Below are 19842 nucleotides of genomic sequence, written 5' to 3'. Positions count from 1 at the left end.
ACGGCCGTAAACTCTAAGGGTAATAGCCTTGAGGCCGTAAACTCCTAATTGGAGTACTTCTAGACCTTAAACTCCTCCAAGGACTTAGCCACTAAGTTAGAACAATTCTAGAAAGCATTTGGGACTTCAAAACACACCAAACACACATGTTTGGGAGTTTACGGCCGTAAACTCAATAGTTTACAACCATAAACTCCATGTGTGATGGTTTAGAGAGAGTACACTCTCATATGGGGTCCTTTGGAAACCCTAAACACAAGTACCCTGTCCCACAATGGCTTAGATGCAATCCTTATGGCTTAAAATACTTATATAAAGTGTTTATATGCCTAGGATGTCTTAAACATTATCAATTAGTCAATTATGTATAATTGAGTGCATATATGTGTGATTATATGTTCATTAGGATCGTAGTGTGTTCACAAGTTCTCGCTTGACACCTAGCAATCCGATACCGTTCATTTCATCCCAATCACCAACTACAAGTGAGTTCATACCCCTAATCAATGTTTTATATGATTTTAAATGCTTTAAAAGGGGGGGGGGATACAAGTAGAAACAACCATGTTATTAAATCATTGTTATATATTGTATAACTGTGTTTGTCATTTAACAGATTTCACATACTACAAAATGTGTTGCATAAAATGGTTTTAAATCTTAAAAACGCATTGTTACCAATTGTTTTACCTTTGAAATGTATATTATAAATGACATCAAGTCATTGTTAATTATTGTTCAAAAACCCATAAGAGGTCTTATAAAACCATTTTATATTATTGAACCAAACTATGCATGTACACTTATATTCTTATATATGTATGAATGTTATAGTTTACAGTTTTCATTTAGTTTCTCACACCCTTGAGTAATAAGAGTGTATAAACCTACTTGAACAACCAATTACCTTCCAGCAAACTATCATAGGGATAATTTGGAGATATCAAACATAAATCCTATTACTAGGAATCACACAAGAGTCAGTTCATTCATGAGTCTATACCAGTACATTACCTGATACATGAGTACCTTTACATTTGATTACATGATACATGAGTACGTTTACATATACTTACATGATACATGAATACGCGTACATGAACGCATTACATGAGTACCTTTACGTAGATACACTTAATTATGTACATTAACATGAATACCTGTATCTTGAATTGCGAGGATGATTTATTAGTACTTTCTGTTTAAATCTTCCTGCATATCCCTAGTACCTCAGGATATCTAGACAGGACCCTATCCGCAGTACCTCGGGATACCTAGATGGGCCTCTATCCCATAGTACCTCGGGATATATGTACGGGACTAACCATTCCGGAACTCATCTGTTAGCAACAGTGGGTGATGAACATCTACGGATGCCTACGGTTATTACTTATATTAGGAATCATTTACGGAACTAACCATTCCTCCATCTCCTGTTGCAACAGGAGATGAGATGAGAATCTTCGGATGATCATTAGGTTAACATTGTTATGGGATTAACCCTCCCTCCACCCTGCTGCCGCTACAGAGGGTGAGTGGACAATCTTCGGATGTTCATCGGGTATACCTTTCGCTTCGGCGATGTCGTGGGAATCCTGGTCACCCAGGGTTAACACTTACATGATTATACTTTTCCTATTTGCTTTATTTTGTGATACTTTCACATAAATGAGGAGTTAGACTAAGTACTCTAGTACTAGTCAATAGAAAGGAAAAGCTATCATATTACTTACAAAACATTCGGGTCTTGGTAGAAGACTACATTTCATACTTATAGAAAATAAGGGTTTTTCTACGGTTTTCATACGTACAGCAACATTTTCATTTAACGATTTATATGGCCTTTATAACAGATTTTCACAAACAAGGCAATGACACTTATATACTTATGAATTCACCAGCTTTAAAGCTGATACTCGCTCTCAAAATAACTTGTATTCTCAGGTCATCAGTAGACAGGTACGGAGGACAAGTTTTTGAGAAGACGGAGTAGACAAGTCTCGTCTTTTATTTTGATGTATATTTTTGGTGTCTTACTAAAATGAAAGAAACACACATGTATTAAAATTTTACTTATAATGCAATGGATGATGTTGTTGGTTGTTTATTATATTACACTGTTGTGATACTGTACATGACGTCCTCCACCCCTGAACGTTTCCGCCGTTCGTGGTTTTGGGGTGTGACATATTGACTATTGGACCTTGACCAATTAACTTTGACTTTAACCAAGCTGGACCTTGAGGGTATTTTGGGGAGTTTGATTGTGTTTGGTCTTTTGGTTAGAGTAGGTGCTGATTTGAGAGCTGGGATTCGGAGTCGGGACTTCATCAACTTTTGTCAGGTTTGTGAAGTGAGTCTTCCTCACTGTACTTTTGGGTCGAAGACACCAAAGCCGACCCATTGGATTGTATATTGGTTTATCGCATGTTGGTACTTTTTAGTGATCTTTTAGATTTGTATCCGGTGTATAGGATGATGCTATGCTTAGTGGCTTGTAAGATCTGCCTGATTTTCTGTTGATTGGTTATATGTCGTTGTGGTGTAGGTAGGTTGAGACTGTACTACTTTATGCTGTCAGTCAACAAACCCGGTAATGTTTATATCGATACGTGGTTATGGTTTGCTGGGCTTATATGTGTTTTTGATATGTATATGTTGATATATTGTGTGTGGTTGGGTTGAGGCAGTCCTACTATTTGCTGAAGGCCAAGAGACCCAGGGTATCCCGTATAGACTACAGGCCTGAGGGGTGTAGCAGTCAAGCTGAAGGCCCGGAGAACGTTCTAGATAGGCTGAAGGCTCGATGGGGCTTACTAGTCATGTTAAAGGTTCTGTGAGCATACCAGATAGACTGTAGGCCGGTGGGCGTTCAAGTCAGACTAAAGGCTCTATGAGCGTACTAGATAGACTGTAAGCTTGTAGGCATTCCAGTTAGGCTGAACGGTCTGTATGCATGTTTTTGTTTACTAGGTCATTTGTTTGTGTGATGGTATTTTGGGGGAACTCACAAAGTTTTGTGCTTACAGTTTGGTTTATGGTTTCAGGTACCTTAGTAGACAGTGGCAGGGCGAAGGCGTGACCGTACACATCCTTTGTTTTACAACTGACTGGATCTTCGGAGACTCTGATTTTAAATAACGTTTTGAAAATAATAGTTTGTAAACACTTTTATTAATAATTGCGTCGTTTTTGAAAGGTTTAAATTTGTTGAAAATTTTGGGCTGTTACATCATGAATATATTTGGTTAAGAAATTTAACTCATCATATTCGTAAGAATTATGATCTAACTTCTAACAGGGACGTTCCAACCATACAATATGAAAATAATGCGGCTTGTATAGCCCAATTCAAGGAAGGGTTTCATAAAGGAAGACAAAACCAAACATCTATCAATAAAGTTTTTTTTTTCCTTCAAAAAGAACGTGACATCAACATCTAGAAAATTCAATCAAGTATCAACTTGGCCGACTTGTTCATTAAAAAGCTTTCTACATCCAAATTTGAAAACATGGTATGAAACATTTGCATACAGTGCTTTAAGGATATCAAGTGATGTGATGATTATAGGAGTTGGAAACATATCGTATTCTTTTTCTTAACTATGTTTTTCCAAATGAGTTTTCTTAGCAAAATTTTGAACGAGACAAATGTTCCCAATATCTATTGTTAATCATGTATTTTTTTTTTTCCTTAATAAATGGTTTTTCCTATATTGTTTTACCTATTAAAGTTCTAAGAAGCATGATACTTTCGTCATTCAAGGGGGAGTGTTATTAAATATTGATTGGATTCCACATTTCTCTCATTATTCTCTATCATTATTTAGCATTAGTAGCAACCACTTTAATGCGTTTTATGAATGTAATAATGCACAATCATAATATACATTCATATTATAAATCATCTTTTATCTTATTTTGTTAGTATACACAGTGAACCATAAGTATTAAAAAGTTAATAACTTCATCATAAATTTTAAAATAAAAGTTCTCTTCACTATCATACATCATATTTTATAATAAGAGTTTTTGAATTATATTTTTTGGTTACCCAATTTTTGCTTTAGACAATTACTGCTAAACTTCTACTAGCTACCAATTTAGTCCCTCATTAACTAAAATGTTCACGAGAAGAAACTTTCAAATAACTTTATCAAACTACGTACCATGGATTACAACTGTTGAAGAATAGATATTTAGTTCAAAAGATTTACTTCAAATTTTGAACTTCATGATATTACAACTTAGAAACTTTTTTGTAACTCTTCCCAAAGCATACATAAATGATAAATCTAAAAAATGGTTCGGTTCATCGATATCGTAATTCTATTCTTCTATTTAGTTTACGATGTGGCGTACGTCCTGTATCCTATGTTCCCTTTTTCTATATATGAAAAAATTACGTGTTTTCTATACATAACAATAGTTCTTTCTTTTCTCTTACGTATGAAAATGATGGTATATCTTATACTTTATGTACATGTGTTGGACGGCAATAAAATGACGTGTAGTCTATTCTGACAATGATGATCCTCTTCACCCCGTTTTTTGGTTTCTATTTTTGCCCTTTCCAAATCTTTCCGAATCATCCAAAATTCTTGAAAACTTTAACACAAAGAAACTAACTTCCAAACACAAGAAGCTTATATTGACAAAATAATTGACCCCTTGAGCATGCTTAAGAGCCATCTTACATATAAAATATGGCCAATTTCGACTTCTTATATCTTGACTCTCTCAAACCTTCCCAAGAATATCCAAGATATTCTTCTTTGTAAGAACAGTACGTATATGGGTTTTCCACATGGTTAAGTTGTTTTTATGTCAAAATTAAAATAGCTTTATCAGTTTTCAGGTTAAAAGCAGAGGAAACCATTTTGACTAACTTATATAAATTGGATTGTTTTGGGCCAGTTTTTAAATTTTTAACAGGTTGAAAGGATAAAACAGACAAATCAGCTGATAAAAAGAAAACAAGCTGAAAAAAAGCATTCAAATGATTCCAAACCAGGTACAAAGAATATGTTTTTAGTCATTCTCTCTAGCGAACATATTGAATGGATAATGTTTAAGTTTATACTAAAATAAGTAATCATGTTACCAAATAAGGCTATCCGGAGTCGTTAAGCCGGAAAAATTTCGTGGTCTCCGGCCACGTCACTATCAACCCCGACGACCGCCATCCATGACGATGGCAACAGCGGCACGTTGTGGTGGTGTTTACGTGGAAGCCGGACACATCACCACCTCATCCTATTATGAAGTGTGTTCCTTGAGATAAATATCGACTTATATATACTTTCCTTTTACATCTAATTTGTTTTTTTTTTTTTTAATTATATTTAATATATAAAGTTTTATAATATTAATAAAGAAAAATAAAATTGTATTACGCACACTAATTCACTCCATAGTCTATACTAAACTTGGCCTCTGTAAACTTGGTAACTTGGTTTTAAAATGGCGTCTTCAAGTTTTAAGTAAATTAAAAATCACCTCTCTTTTACATCTAGTTTGACACATTGTTCAATTAAAGTAGGTATTTTAAAGCTCAAATCTTAACACTTTTATTTGTCCTTGTCAAATAGAATACTAGTATATGCTTGCACGTGGTATATATAAAGCGAATGGCTTGAACTCTTGTGTATTGTGATCAACCACCATAGTTGTTTGACGTTGAGCTTCAAGATTTAAAGAACTCAATTTTCATGGAGTTTCGTGCTGGTTGTGTTATTCGTTATCTTATCTTTTCCAGTTTTGTAGCAAGCGGCTATGGTGTCACCTTCTCTTCCCTTCACAAGACTCTTGTACTCTCAGCTTCTTCCCCAAAAGGCCATGGTTCTCTCTCTCTCTCTCTCTCTCTCTCTCTCTCTCTCTCTCTCTCTCTCTCTCTCTCTCTCTCTCTCTTACACACACACACACACACACACACTTGGAATCTCAGCTTGTTCCCTAAATCTTGCAGTTCTAACAGCTGGGGAGGATGAACTCATAATCACATGGGCATTCAACGAAACATTCCCAAAGGGCATAGATTCGACCTACAAGACCATCAAAGTGAAGCTATGCTATGCACCAGTTAGCCAGAAAAACCGACCATGGCGCAAAACAGTTGACGACCTAAACAAGGACAAAACATGTCAACACAAGATCGTTGAAAGGCCTTACACCCCTTCAAATAATTCGTTCACTTGGAGAATTGAAAGAGATGTCCCTTCTGCTACGTTCTTTGTGAGGGCATACGCGCTTGATAGTCAACAAGTCCAGGTAGCCTATGGTCAAAACACGGATGCAACCAAAGTTACTGACTTGTTTCATGTTGAAGCCATCACGGGTCGCCATAAGTCGATTGATGTTGCATCGATTTGTTTTTCTGCATTTTCGATTGTTTCGTTGGTTGGGTTTTTCTACATGGAGAAGAGAAAGGCGAAGGTTGTACAAGATAAGTGATGGTCGAATGGTGGAAACACACAATAATTCAAGTTTCGTGCAAACGAGTGTTGTGTTTTCACAAAGTTCAGATCTTTGCGTGGGCTATATCTAGAATGATTTATATCAAACCAAACGTTAATAAGGTTTCCAAACAAATAGAAACTTAACCAAAAATCCAAAAGAAATAACAAAAAACGTTAAATAAATTTAAATATATTAAAAAAAATGTTAAGGTTTAAATCATTTTTATTCATTAACTTATTTAGGTGTTTTATTTTGATGGTTATATTTTTTTTAAACTATCATTATCATTGAATTTATTTATTTTTGTTATTCTAACGATAGCTTTATAAAATGGAACAACATTGTCAATGTATAATGACCAAAATAAGAAATCCACAAAAATTTAGTACTAAAAATGACACGAACCCAAAATATTATGTTTAATTTTCATTTGATCGACTATGAGTATTTTTTTTACCCTTGTATCTTCTTTATATATACTCATAATAAGAAAATAGGAATTCAATGGGGTGGATTTAGGGGGGTCACCGGTGGCACCGGTAACCCCTAAATTTTCTGGTCGTAGTGGAAAATTTTTTGAAATTAAAATATATATATATATATATATATATATATATATATATATATATATATATATATATATATATATATATATATATATATATTTTCTATTATCATGCAACCCCTAACTTTCCCGTGTAATCCTTACTGTAAAATCTTGTGTCTGCCCCTGGGAATACATGCTCAATTTTCAACCTCTTCTCCCAATATCTTCTCTTCTCCTTTCTACACACATTTATCTTCACTATTTTTCCTGTATAGTTGTAACATCCCGGAAATTCAGAAGTAAAGTTGAAGGGCTAAAAGTGTAAATAAGAAGGTCGACTCGGCGAGTCGATGGATAGACTCGACGAGTCGAGTCGCGTTTCAGGTCGTGTGTTAAGTGACCAACTCGGCGAGTCGCATGGGTGGACTCGGCGAGTTGGTGCTGTGTAGAGAAAACCCTAATCCCAGGGGTTGAGCCCTATATAAAGAACAAAATACCCCCTCCCCAGCCTCTTTACTCTCCCTTGAAGTCCAGAAACCATAACATTCGTTTGTGAGAGAATTAGAGAGCATTTGGACCATGAAAGAGTGTTTGTTGAAGAAATCCTTGAAGACTAAGAGGCTTGGAGCAAGGGGATTTGCAAGGTTTTGGCTTATTCTTCTGTTGGAGTTTTCTCTTGAGGTAATGATTCATTGCTTGAGCTGTTATCCATCTAGATCTATCATTTTGTGGGATTTTTTGGAGTATATCTAGTGATGTCTTGAGTTTGGAGGTTGGATCTGAGGTTGCTACCTCAGATCTAGTGTAGTGATGATCCTAAGGAGCATAAAGTCCCTATTCAATAGCTGTTCATGGAGCCTTTTAGTCCCAAACCTTAGCCCCAGAGTATATTATGCTTAGATCTCCTTGGATTCACATAAAGTTTGCCACTTTACATGATGGATGGCTTGTACAAGAGTAGATCTATGGATTTAAGACCCTGCATGGCTTGGAAAGCCTCTGTATGGGTTAAGAGCTAGTGGTACTCGGCGAGTCACATGGGTGTACTCGGAGAGTTGCTTGACGATAGGCAACAACTCGACGAGTTGGTAGAACAACTCGGCGAGTTGGTTGAAGATAGCCTTGGACTCGGCGAGTATGTTCTTTGACTCGGCGAGTCTGTTCTTTGACTCGGCGAGTTTGGTCGTGAGGTCCTAACCTTTCCTAGTTGAGTTGTGAATCGGTGAGTCAAGGGACGACTCGGTGAGTTGAGCAGGAAGTGACTCATAGTTTGTGGGACTTAACGAGTCTTGGGGCGACTCGGCGAGTTGGGACGCGAGATGGGAGTCTTCAGAATTGAGGGACTCGACGAGTCTTGGGGCTGACTCGGCGAGTAGGGCCAGTCAGGAAGTTTGACTTTGACTGAGGATTTTGACTTTGACCAAGAGTTGACCAGTTGACTTTCAGGGGTACTTTGGTTGGTATTGTCAGTGGTGGAGTTTGTGTCAGAAGTTAGAGCAGCGTGATCTTATCTTTTCAGTCAGCAGTTGCAAGGTCAGTTATCCTCACTATATCAATAAGTTCTAAGGCACCAAGGTCGGCCCTTTATTGGATTGTAATCCGAGTATCATTGTTATGTTGTTGCTTTGCTAGGTTTGCATCCTGGTAGTAAGGATGGTATATGTTAGAGACCTGGTTAAGGTCGGTAACCTGGTATATAGGATGATGCTATGCTAGTAACCGGTTAAGTCGGTATCCTGTTTAGAATATATTATGTTATGTGATCTGCTAGATCGGTTTGACTGGATGTGAATTGTTATATGATTTTATGTTTATGTGCACATGGGTATCTGAATGGGGTTGGGTTGAGGCGGGTCCTGCTTTGTGTTGTAGGCCAACACACCCAGGGCGGACCGGCTAACCCGAAGGCCCAGCGAGCGGTCCGGATAGGCTGTAGGCCCCACATGGGCGGACCAGCCGTGCCGAGGCTCGGAGAGTGGACTAGGCCGACTGGAGGCCCGATGTTAGCGGACCAGTCATACTGTAGACTCAGAGAGTGGACTAGGTGGGTTAAAGGCCCGATGCGGGCGGCCAACCACACTGCAGACTCGAGGGATATGGCTAGACTCGGAGGGTGGACCAGGTGGACTGAAGGCCCGGTGCGGCGGACCAGTCACACAGTAGACCCAAAGTGCATGGATGTTCTGTTCGGTTATGATATGTTATGCGTGGTATATGTGGTTGGTATTTTGGGGGTATCTCACTAAGCTTTCGGGCTTACAGTTGTGGTTTATTGTTTTTTAGGTACTCCAGGAAACCGTGGCAAAGCAAAGGCGTGATCGTACTGCTCCTCATGTTTATGTTTTACGATATGGTTCTGGGAAGACTCTGATACTAATTGTATTGAAAACCTTTTTATGATAATTTAAGGAAACTAGGTTGTTTTTGAAAAGTTTAAATTGGTTTGAATTTTTAGAGTGTTACAAGTTGGTATCAGAGCCTTGGTTTGAGTGAATTGGAGGAACATGTGTGTGAATCCAGTATCAAATCATGGACAGTTTTCAAAAGATAATTTAAAATGGATTTCAAAATGAGTAAAAGAGGACGCGGAGGTCCGATCAGCCGGAGCCAGTAAGTTGTCCCAAAATACCATGCAAGTTATTTGTTTATGTGTTATGATAGAACAGCATGCTAGTACTAGGCTAGGGAGCTTCAGGAATTGCATGATAGTGTTGCCTGATTTGTGATGCCTGCTAACCTAGGGTTTCTTTCTGTATGAGATTTCTAGTGTTCCTCTAGGAGTGAGGGTTGGGTGCTTGGTATGCTTGTTCTTCACTAGGATGTTGTGGTGATACTTGGTATAAATATGGGTAGGTGTGGAAGGTAGTATGGGCCCATACTACTGAAAGCACAGGACCCATACACGTATCAAGGAAGTCACAACCCCTAGGGCGGTGTTGAGTGTCGGTTCCCGGGTTAGTGGGAGGTATCTGATGTCTGCGATATTTTCTTTCAGTATGGTGGTTTCGAGGCATGCTAGGAGCGGATCCGGATCAGGATCGGGAGCAGGAGAGGGCGATCAGGGTGGGTCAGCACCACCCGAGGTTATCGGTCAGATGAGCACAGACGAGTTGGATGCTAGGATTCGTGAGATCCTGCATGATGAGGTTGCTGCGATGTTCCGGGCTGAGTTGCTGGAACTGTTTGGGTCGATTAAGACCTCTATGGTTGAGTATTTTGATGAGCGTTATGCAGCCGTTACAGAGACGGCTGTCGTAGCAGCTACAACGACTGTAGCAGCGGCAGGGGGAGGAGCTGGTAGAGGTTTTCAGTATCGGGACTTCGATAATACGAAGCCCCCTACCTTCGTTGGAGTTCAGGACTCAATTTTTGCTATGAGATGGTTATCAGGCGTGGAGGGGTGTTTCTTCACGTGCTCATGCCTTGCTGATCAGAGGGTGAGGTGTGCTTTGAACCTTTTGAGGCTCGGGGTGAAGGATTGGTGGAAGTTGACCACAGGATCGTATTTTGATGCGCAGCGAGCTGCGGTTTCTTGGGATCAGTTCAGAGAGATGTTTAGTACTCGCTATGTTCCGCGAGTTGAGAGGGAGAGATTAGCTCAGGAATTCCTGGAGCTGAAGCAGGATTCAAAGTTAGTGACGGAGATCACCAGGATGTTTACTGAGAGGGCGATGTTTTACCCTGAGTTTGCTTCTGTGTGGGCCCAGATGTCCTGATATCTGAGTATGCTGAAGAGGGATATCAGGCAGTTTGTGTCTACATAGAGGTGCGAGACATTGTTGGAGTTGGAGGAAGCCGCTACCTAACGGGAGTTGGAGACCGAGTTACAATTGAGAGAACAGAGGCGTGCTCCGGTACAGTTGCAGCAGGCGCCGAAACGGTTTAAGACCGTTGATTTCAGTTTGAGTAGTCAGAGCAGTCGTACTTGTGAGAAGTGCGGGAAGGGTCATGTCGGAGCTTGTAGGTCCGGTGGTGCATGCCACAAGTGCGGGAGAGAGGGGCACCACGTGAGGGATTGTCGTCAGTCAGCCCCAACCCAAGATATGAGGATTTGCTATCATTGTCATCAGGTTGGTCACATGAGGGCCAACTGTCCACAGCTGGTTGGGAGGTCGGTGCAGGCTCCAGCACCGACCATGATGAGGATTACGGGTGGAGTTCAGGGTGGAGCAGAGCCCCTGAGGGCTCAGGGTCGTGCTTTTCAGCTTACAGCAGAGGAGGTCAGGGCAGTGCCAGATACAGCTGCGGGTATGTTTCCTCTTTGATATTCTGTTATCTTGTGATTATTATGGAGTATTGGATATCTTCTAGTCTCGTTGTGTGATTTTTGGTATTATATTTGTGTTCCTTGAGGGTTATGGTATGGTTAAGGGTTTTGGTATTGGGAGTTTCGTTGGTTATCATCCATGGGGTTTATTAGTGGGAAATCAGGCTTTTGGTCGAAATGTCGGGTAGCATCTGCAGTCTGAAGAGTGGTTAGCTGAAGGTAGGGCTTCTTTCAAGTCTGAAATGATCAATGTCGATATGTAACGACCCGTTCCCGGTATGTTGATTTATTGGTAATTATAGTGAGTTTTTCAAGAGGGACTCGGCGAGTTCTAGCCTGACTCGCCGAGTAGCGTCGCGCCTGAGGGCACGCGTGAGCCGGGGACTCGGCGAGTCCATATCCCTGACTCGGCGAGTCCATTTGTCTGGGTGAAACCCTAAAATCCCCGGGTTGCCCACTATTTATACCACCTTATAGCCCCCATCCTCGCCTCCCTCACCCTGAGAACGCAGTGTTAGAACCCTAAACCTCCCTTGAAGAGCTTATATGTGTTTTGGTGCCATTTTGTGAAGGTGTGAAGAAGGAGAAGAAGGAAGAAGCAAGGAGAAGTGTTATAGTGCAAAGATCCAAGGCCAAATCAGAGTTAATTGAGGTATTTTCGGAGTTCCATCTTGTTATATGCTTTAAACTTCCATTAGAGCTCTCCTAAGAGCTAGTTGATGCTTGTTCCAAGCCTTACACTTGCATGAACGCCTTATTAAGTCGAAATAGCTATGGATCTGAATGTTGGGGTGTTGTAGAGCCCAGATCTACTGTCTTTTTAGAGTTATATTGCATGATAACCATAGATCTACCCATTTTGTGCATCTTTTAGCCTTATTTCCCTTATTCATGAGGTTGTACACGTAAAGTTGGAAACTTTACGTGGTAAATCAGCTTATTGGACCCAGATCTATCAATTGTATGTGTTGGATTCAAACAAAATCAAGTAAAAATCAGTTGCATGGCGGCAACTCGGCGAGTCGGAAGAACGACTCGGCGAGTTGGGTCGCGAGTTCCCGATTCCTTCGTTTTTTTCAGTGTCGAGTGAACCCAGTGAGCTAGAGAGTGGACTCAGCGAGTTGAGGGTGAACTCAGGGATGGAGGGACTCGGCGAGTTGTTCATCAACTCGGCGAGTCCAAGGCAATCTTCTTAAAGATCAAGAACAACTCGTCGAGTTTGTTCATCCGGCTCGGCGAGTCGGATGAAGATTGTCTGAGTTCTTGGATCAAGAGGGTACTCGTCGAGTCGATGCCAGACTCGACGAGTAGCAGTGAGTAAGAGTGAAAAGTGAGAGTGGGACTCGGCGAGTTGGGTGGCCCAACTCGGCGAGTCAGCCCAAAAGATAATTGACTTTGACCGAGGGTAAAAGAGTCATTTTACCCCAAGCACAGTGTTTAGTATTTGATTGAGTGTGTTTATGGACTTGTAGCCGAGGAGATTCAGGAGCAGCCGCCGTTAGCTTTCCGAGCCACACACTCAGCAGCCAGTTTACGAGGTGAGTTTCCTTCCAGTAGGAACGGGTCTAAGGCCACAATGCCGGCCCGTTCAGTTAGCAGTAGTTTCCGGATTTAGGTCCGATGCAGTAGTTAGTATGTTCGATGCCTTCGTGGCTCGAACAGGATTTGTGTGCTATGTTTCATGTGTTAAGTATTATGTGTTCCGGGCCACGGCCCGATGTAGCATGTCGTATATGTGTTATGCTAGTTGATGTGTTATGCTATGCCATGTTCAATCAGTTAGTTCCGGACTTCGGTCAGATGCAGTTAGTTCCGGACTTCGGTCCGATGCAGGGGACAAGGTCCCAGTCAGTTCCGGACTTCGGTCCGATGCAGTTAGTTCCGGACTTCGGTCCGATGCAGGGGACAAGGTCCCAGTCAGTTCCGGACTTCGGTCCGATGCAGGGGACAAGGTCCCAATCAGTTCCGGACTTCGGTCCGATGCAGTTTCCGGGCTTCGGCCCGATGCAGTGGGCAAGGCCCAATATGTGTTTATATGTTATTGTATGGTGTGTGGTAGTTTGGGGGAGCTCACTAAGCTTCGTGCTTACAGTTTCAGTTTGGTTTCAGGTACTTCCGCAAGCAAAGGGAAGAGCTCGGGGTGACAGCATCGCACACACCACAGCATAGCTTTTATCCTGGGGATGTCTTTGATGTTTTGGATTGATGTTGTATGATACAGTTTTCCGCACAATATTTTATTATGTTTTGGGGATACATCGCGTATGTTTTATGTTATGATACTTATATTATGGTTTTGATTATATTGAAAAACAAAAATTTTTGGGTCGTGTTTTTGGGTCGTTTCAAGTTGGTATCAGAGCCCTGGTTTGAGGGATTCGGATACACTTCCGGGTGTATCTGAACTCAAACTAAGGGAAATAAAAGATTTTAGTAAAATAAGAATGTTTTACAAAAAGAATTTTGAAAGCACTTGGAAAGAAAGAATTGTTTTTAACAAGATAGAGGTGTGTGCATGCGGTCAGCCGAGCTCAAGTAAGTACTCCCAAATTACCCATACAAGTTATTTGTTCAGTTTCAGTTTCAGTAGAACAGCATGCTAGTATACGGCTAAGGATCTAGGAGAATGCCTTATGTGCCTGCTTATGTGTTACAGCTTTATGAGTATTGCATGCTAGAATTGAGTAGACAGCAGTAGGATAGCCTGTTTAGGTTATGCCTGATAGTATGAGCTTAGCATCCTATGCTAGTGCAGTTTCTTGTTATAAGAATAGTTTTGCCTGAGTCTATTTCCCTTGTCCGAATGCTGCTTGCTTCGTGCTTGGTGGGGTTCTGAGTACTGGGAGTTAGCCATTAGGAGAACACGTCACACCACATGTAATCAGGTTTGAATAACCCCAGAGTGCTGGAACTGGCCCTATTGCGCAGCTCTTGTTTGAGTCCAACCGTTGTAGGGACGGATCTTTTACTTGAAGGATTATCTGATCCTCATCACATGTGATGGTGTTTAGGTGGTGGCTAGCTGGCATTATGAGGAGACCTACAGCAGCTGAGGACCAGTCATGTTGAGCTTGAGGTTTCTCTAGGGCAAGCCTAGGATGAGAGTAGCAGAGAATGGCAGTAGTAGAAGTGACTTGGTGGAGTCAAGGCAGTTCTTGAGGAAAGTACGGATAGATGTGGAAGGTAGTAGGGGCCCATACTACTAAAAGCAGAGGATCCGTACTCGAATCAAGGAAGGCCAAGACAAGACCAGGAAGCTAGTAGTAGTATCATGATCCCTTGAGATATTTCAGTGTTCTGATGTGGTTATGATATGTTTCAGAATGGTAGTTTTGCGTCCGAGAGCAGCAGTCGGCAGCTCAGATGCCAGAGGGGGATCAGGATCGGGATCAGGCCCGGAGGTCGGGCAGATGGATGAGCAGACTAGAGAGTTCCTTTCTTCTGAGGTTACCAGCATCATACTGGAGCAGACTCCTGTGATCTTCGGTTCGATCAAGGAGGGTATTTTAGAGCTGATGGATGAGAGATTTAGTACTTTCCGTGCTGAGATGGCGGCCGTGATGGGGTCGCGCACACTTACGTTCCGGGAGTTCAGGGAATGCTGGGCTCCAGACTATCATGGGGCGCGGGACCCCATAGCGAGTACCAGATGGTTGGCGGATGTGGCCAACGCTTTCCGCACTAGCAGGTGTCCCGAGGGGGACAAGGTTAGATTGGCGTCCTGTCTTCTGAAGGACAGGGCACGAGATTGGTGGGAGGAGGTCGGACATGCCATCGGGGATGATACGGCATTGGATGCCATGACCTGGGCTGATTTCTCTACCAGGTTCAGGGTGGAGTTTGCACCAGTCATTGAGGTGCAGCAGTTAGCTAGGGAGTTTCAGGACCTTACCCAGACTACAGAGACAGTGGCGGAGATCACCGTCAAATTCAGAGAGAGGGACCTTCTTGTTCCTCAGTATGCAGCCGATGAGGAGATGAAGAAGGCCCGTTATCATGAGATGCTGCGGAGTGACATTCGCATGTTTGTGAGCCGGTCCAGTTGTAAAACGCTGGACGACATGATTGCCAGAGCTAGAGAGAGGGAGATTGATCTCGAGATGGAGAAGAAGAGGAAACCGGAGGCATTTTCGGGTTCAGGCAGTGTGGGCAAAAAGCCCAAGGTTTCAGATCACAGGTCTAGGGGTCAGCAGAGCCACGATCGGTGTGGCAAGTGTGGGAGATTGCACGAGGGGGCGTGCAAGGCAGGGAGTTCCGGCTGCTACAAGTGCGGTCGGACTGGGCATTTGAGTAGGGATTGTACGGCCCCTGCTACTACGGTTACAGCATCAGATCTGATTTGCTTTCAGTGCAATCAGAGCTTATATGTGTTTTGGTGCCATTTTGTGAAGGTGTGAAGAAGGAGAAGAAGGAAGAAGCAAGGAGAAGTGTTGTAGTGCAAAGATCCAAGGCCAAATCAGAGTTAATTGAGGTATTTTCGGAGTTCCATCTTGTTATATGCTTTAAACTTCCATTAGAGCTCTCCTAAGAGCTAGTTGATGCTTGTTCCAAGCCTTACACTTGCATGAACGCCTTATTAAGTCGAAATAGCTATGGATCTGAATGTTGGGGTGTTGTAGAGCCCAGATCTACTGTCTTTTTAGAGTTATATTGCATGATAACCATAGATCTACCCATTTTGTGCATCTTTTAGCCTTATTTCCCTTATTCATGAGGTTGTACACGTAAAGTTGGAAACTTTACGTGGTAAATCAGCTTATTGGACCCAGATCTATCAATTGTATGTGTTGGATTCAAACAAAATCAAGTAAAAATCAGTTGCATGGCGGCAACTCGGCGAGTCGGAAGAACGACTCGGCGAGTTGGGTCGCGAGTTCCCGATTCCTTCGTTTTTTTCAGTGTCGAGTGAACCCAGTGAGCTAGAGAGTGGACTCAGCGAGTTGAGGGTGAACTCAGGGATGGAGGGACTCGGCGAGTTGTTCATCAACTCGGCGAGTCCAAGGCAATCTTCTTAAAGATCAAGAACAACTCGTCGAGTTTGTTCATCCGGCTCGGCGAGTCGGATGAAGATTGTCTGAGTTCTTGGATCAAGAGGGTACTCGTCGAGTCGATGCCAGACTCGACGAGTAGCAGTGAGTAAGAGTGAAAAGTGAGAGTGGGACTCGGCGAGTTGGGTGGCCCAACTCGGCGAGTCAGCCCAAAAGATAATTGACTTTGACCGAGGGTAAAAGAGTCATTTTACCCCAAGCACAGTGTTTAGTATTTGATTGAGTGTGTTTATGGACTTGTAGCCGAGGAGATTCAGGAGCAGCCGCCGTTAGCTTTCCGAGCCACACACTCAGCAGCCAGTTTACGAGGTGAGTTTCCTTCCAGTAGGAACGGGTCTAAGGCCACAATGCCGGCCCGTTCAGTTAGCAGTAGTTTCCGGATTTAGGTCCGATGCAGTAGTTAGTATGTTCGATGCCTTCGTGGCTCGAACAGGATTTGTGTGCTATGTTTCATGTGTTAAGTATTATGTGTTCCGGGCCACGGCCCGATGTAGCATGTCGTATATGTGTTATGCTAGTTGATGTGTTATGCTATGCCATGTTCAATCAGTCAGTTCCGGACTTCGGTCAGATGCAGTTAGTTCCGGACTTCGGTCCGATGCAGGGGACAAGGTCCCAGTCAGTTCCGGACTTCGGTCCGATGCAGTTAGTTCCGGACTTCGGTCCGATGCAGGGGACAAGGTCCCAGTCAGTTCCGGACTTCGGTCCGATGCAGTTAGTTCCGGACTTCGGTCCGATGCAGTTAGTTCCGGACTTCGGTCCGATGCAGGGGACAAGGTCCCAATCAGTTCTGGACTTCGGTCCGATGCAGTTTCCGGGCTTCGGCCCGATGCAGTGGGCAAGGCCCAATATGTGTTTATATGTTATTGTATGGTGTGTGGTAGTTTGGGGGAGGTCACTAAGCTTCGTGCTTACAGTTTCAGTTTGGTTTCAGGTACTTCCACAAGCAAAGGGAAGAACTCGGGGTGACAGCATCGCACACACCACAGCATAGCTTTTATCCTGGGGATGTCTTTGATGTTTTGGATTGATGTTGTATGATACAGTTTTCCGCACAATATTTTATTATGTTTTGGGGATACATCGCGTATGTTTTATGTTATGATACTTATATTATGGTTTTGATTATATTGAAAAACGAAAATTTTTGGGTCGTGTTTTTTGGTCGTTTCACGATATGTGATTTTGTGAAGGTTGTTCGTTCTAGTGGGAATCAGTTCGCGTGTAAGGAAATGTGTTGTGTAGGGATGTTAAGGGAGGTCGGTTATGGCGATTGGTGGTTGATAGTCAGCCAAGAGCGTAGGCTAGTATAAGCAAGCAACAGGCAAGCGAGGCGAGATATAGACCAAGGGTTTTGTAAAAAGGGCGACTGATTGTGGAAGAACTAGGATCAGGCCGAGATTGAGTATGTGGGATGGAGTTAGAGTTCGAAACCCCTAGAGGGCTAGAACAGTATGCATGGGAGAGTTTTCCAAAGGGATAATTTGGGATGATAAATGCTAGTCGAGCAGTCCGAACAGACTGAAGGCAGGTGGGCGTACTAGTCAGGCCGAAGGCTCGGGGACGGTCCATACCGGCTGAAGGCCCTGGAGGGCGGTCCAAACATGCTAAAGGTTCTGAGAGTGGTGCAGATTGGCTGAAGGCCTGGTAAGGCGGTCCAGTCATGCTGAAGACTCTACATATGTTGATAGATCTGTTTGAGGAGGTGGAATGAGTATGTTGCGATGTGATAGCATCAGAAGGTTTGGCCCCGGGTATTGATCATGATTAGTAGAAGGTAGTGCATGGACTCGAGGGTCCTTGCGAGTAGGTTTAGAGCATGTGTGGTGAATGGAATAGCGGTTATGCTAAATGGGAATGGTGTAGCATTGGGTGAGCACTGTGGCACTTGTTGTAGTGACAAAGCGGCCAAGTAGATTTCCTTGGATAAGGAAAGGGAAAGGTATGTAGCTCCGAGAGGGAGTGTAAGTTCACGGAAGTGAAAGCAGTAGCGTGGAGGTATGATTGAGGTGTTCCAAGCATGGTTATTGAGCAGTGTGTTTGCGCCGGTGGTATGGAATCACATCCAGGTTGGATGTCTATGAGGGACACGGAAGGAATTCTGAGAGTGCAGAGCCAAAGAGGCTTGGGAAGGATGCAAGGATGGAGCCTTGGATTCCCAGTTTGGTGTGAACAAGAAATTATGCATGTAGCGGTACTTCATCCTGGGGGATGTTTGGATGTGTCGTCAGTACATCGGGTTTTCCCAACCTGAGAATGCTAGAGCTAGTTCAACATGTGTATGTGATTGCGAAGGAGAACTCATGGGAGTTGCTCTAAATATGAAGGATGTGTCATCCCATCAGCATGGAAGGGATAGAGTTGGACTCAAAAAGGGAGAAGGTTAAGTCTCTGCAGTGGATTCGGTGAAGGATATGGCTAACGAGGAAAATGATAGCAGTGCGGTACCGGATCGGGATCCCGGTGGTTCAAGGTTATATCTAGCTCGTAAGAGTCAAGTGATTGTTGTGATCTGGAAAGAGTGAAGTACCATGGAGTGGTACTCGGTTGATAAGTGTGGTTATCAGAGGATGAAGCCGGTGGCCGGTTTGAGGTGGTGGTCAGGACACCGCAAGGGAAGAGTTGGGTTTCGGGTTTCGATGGTAGTGTTTTGAGGGACCTGGTTTAGTTAATACCAGGTGGTGCATTGCGAGAACAGTTTCTGGAGTTGTGTTGTCGCAGGCTTCGAGGACGAAGCTTAATTTAAGTGGGGGAGAATTGTAACATCCCGGAAATTCAGAAGTAAAGTTGAAGGGCTAAAAGTGTAAATAAGAAGGTCGACTCGGCGAGTCGATGGATAGACTCGGCGAGTCGAGTCGCCTTTCAGGTCACATGTTAAGCGACCAACTCGGCGAGTCGCATGGGTGGACTTGGCGAGTTTGTGTTGTGTAGAGAAAACCCTAATCCTGGGGGTTGAAACCTATATAAAGAACATAATACCCTCTCCCCAGCCTCTTTACTCTCCCTTGAAGTCCAGAAACCCTAATATTCGTTTGTGAGAGAATTGTATAGCATTTGGACCTTGAAGGAGTGTTTGTTGAAGAAATCCTTGAAGACTAAGAGGCTTGGAGCAAGGGGATTTGCAAGGTTTTGGCTTATTCTTTTGTTCGATTTTTCTCTTGAGGTAATGATTCGTTGCTTAAGCTGTTATCCATCTAGATCTATCATTTTGTGGGATTTTTGGGAGTATATCTAGTGCTGTCTTGAGTTTGGATGTTGGATCTGAGGTTGCTACCTCAGATCTAGTGTGGTGATGATCCTAAGGAGTATAAAGTCCCTGTTCAATAGCTATTGATGGAGCCTTTTAATCCCAAACCCTAGCCCCAGAGTATATTATGCTTAGATCTCCTTGGATTCACCTAAAGTTTCCCACTTTACATGATGGATGGCTTGTAGAAGAGTAAATCTATGGATTTAAGACCCTGCATGGCTTGGAAACCCTCTGTGTGGGTTAAGAGCTAGTGGTACTCGGCGAGTCACAT

The 19842-nt window shown here is 42.8% G+C and overlaps 2 protein-coding genes and 1 long non-coding RNA gene across 3 annotated transcripts; all 3 read left to right on the top strand.

Annotated features, from left to right (window-relative positions):
- The first annotated feature begins 4857 nt into the window (after nucleotides 1-4857).
- Nucleotides 4858-6497, top strand: LOC144997972 (high-affinity nitrate transporter 3.1-like). Its single transcript, XM_078957825.1, has 3 exons — nucleotides 4858-5014; nucleotides 5592-5841; nucleotides 5969-6497. The coding sequence occupies exons 2-3, from the start codon at nucleotides 5712-5714 to the stop codon at nucleotides 6451-6453; spliced, it is 615 nt and encodes a 204-aa protein (XP_078813951.1). The 5' UTR covers nucleotides 4858-5014; nucleotides 5592-5711; the 3' UTR covers nucleotides 6454-6497.
- A 3876-nt stretch (nucleotides 6498-10373) lies between these two features.
- Nucleotides 10374-13105, top strand: LOC144998128 (uncharacterized). Its single transcript, XR_013660141.1, has 3 exons — nucleotides 10374-11549; nucleotides 11846-11925; nucleotides 12746-13105. It is a non-coding gene; the product is annotated as an uncharacterized LOC144998128 (long non-coding RNA).
- A 1519-nt stretch (nucleotides 13106-14624) lies between these two features.
- LOC144998394 (uncharacterized) lies at nucleotides 14625-17404 on the top strand. Its single transcript, XM_078958168.1, has 3 exons — nucleotides 14625-15744; nucleotides 16565-16630; nucleotides 17256-17404. The coding sequence occupies exon 1, from the start codon at nucleotides 14684-14686 to the stop codon at nucleotides 15668-15670; it is 987 nt and encodes a 328-aa protein (XP_078814294.1). The 5' UTR covers nucleotides 14625-14683; the 3' UTR covers nucleotides 15671-15744; nucleotides 16565-16630; nucleotides 17256-17404.
- The last annotated feature ends 2438 nt before the right edge of the window (nucleotides 17405-19842 follow it).

This window comes from Lactuca saligna, chromosome 5 (assembly GCF_052625555.1).
Source record: "Lactuca saligna cultivar CGN05327 chromosome 5, ASM5262555v1, whole genome shotgun sequence".
Taxonomy (NCBI): domain Eukaryota; kingdom Viridiplantae; phylum Streptophyta; class Magnoliopsida; order Asterales; family Asteraceae; genus Lactuca; species Lactuca saligna.
This window is presented reverse-complemented; position numbering and strand designations above follow the sequence as displayed.

Excerpts from the sequence above, each read along its gene's own strand:
- LOC144998394 (XM_078958168.1), top strand. The coding sequence starts at position 14,684 with ATGGATGAGCAGACTAGAGAGTTCCTTTCTTCTGAGGTTACCAGCATC.
- LOC144997972 (XM_078957825.1), top strand. The coding sequence starts at position 5,712 with ATGGAGTTTCGTGCTGGTTGTGTTATTCGTTATCTTATCTTTTCCAGT. Across the intron at positions 5,842-5,968 it reads TTCTTCCCCAAAAGGCCATG|TTCTAACAGCTGGGGAGGAT; the intron begins GTTCTCTCTCTC and ends TAAATCTTGCAG.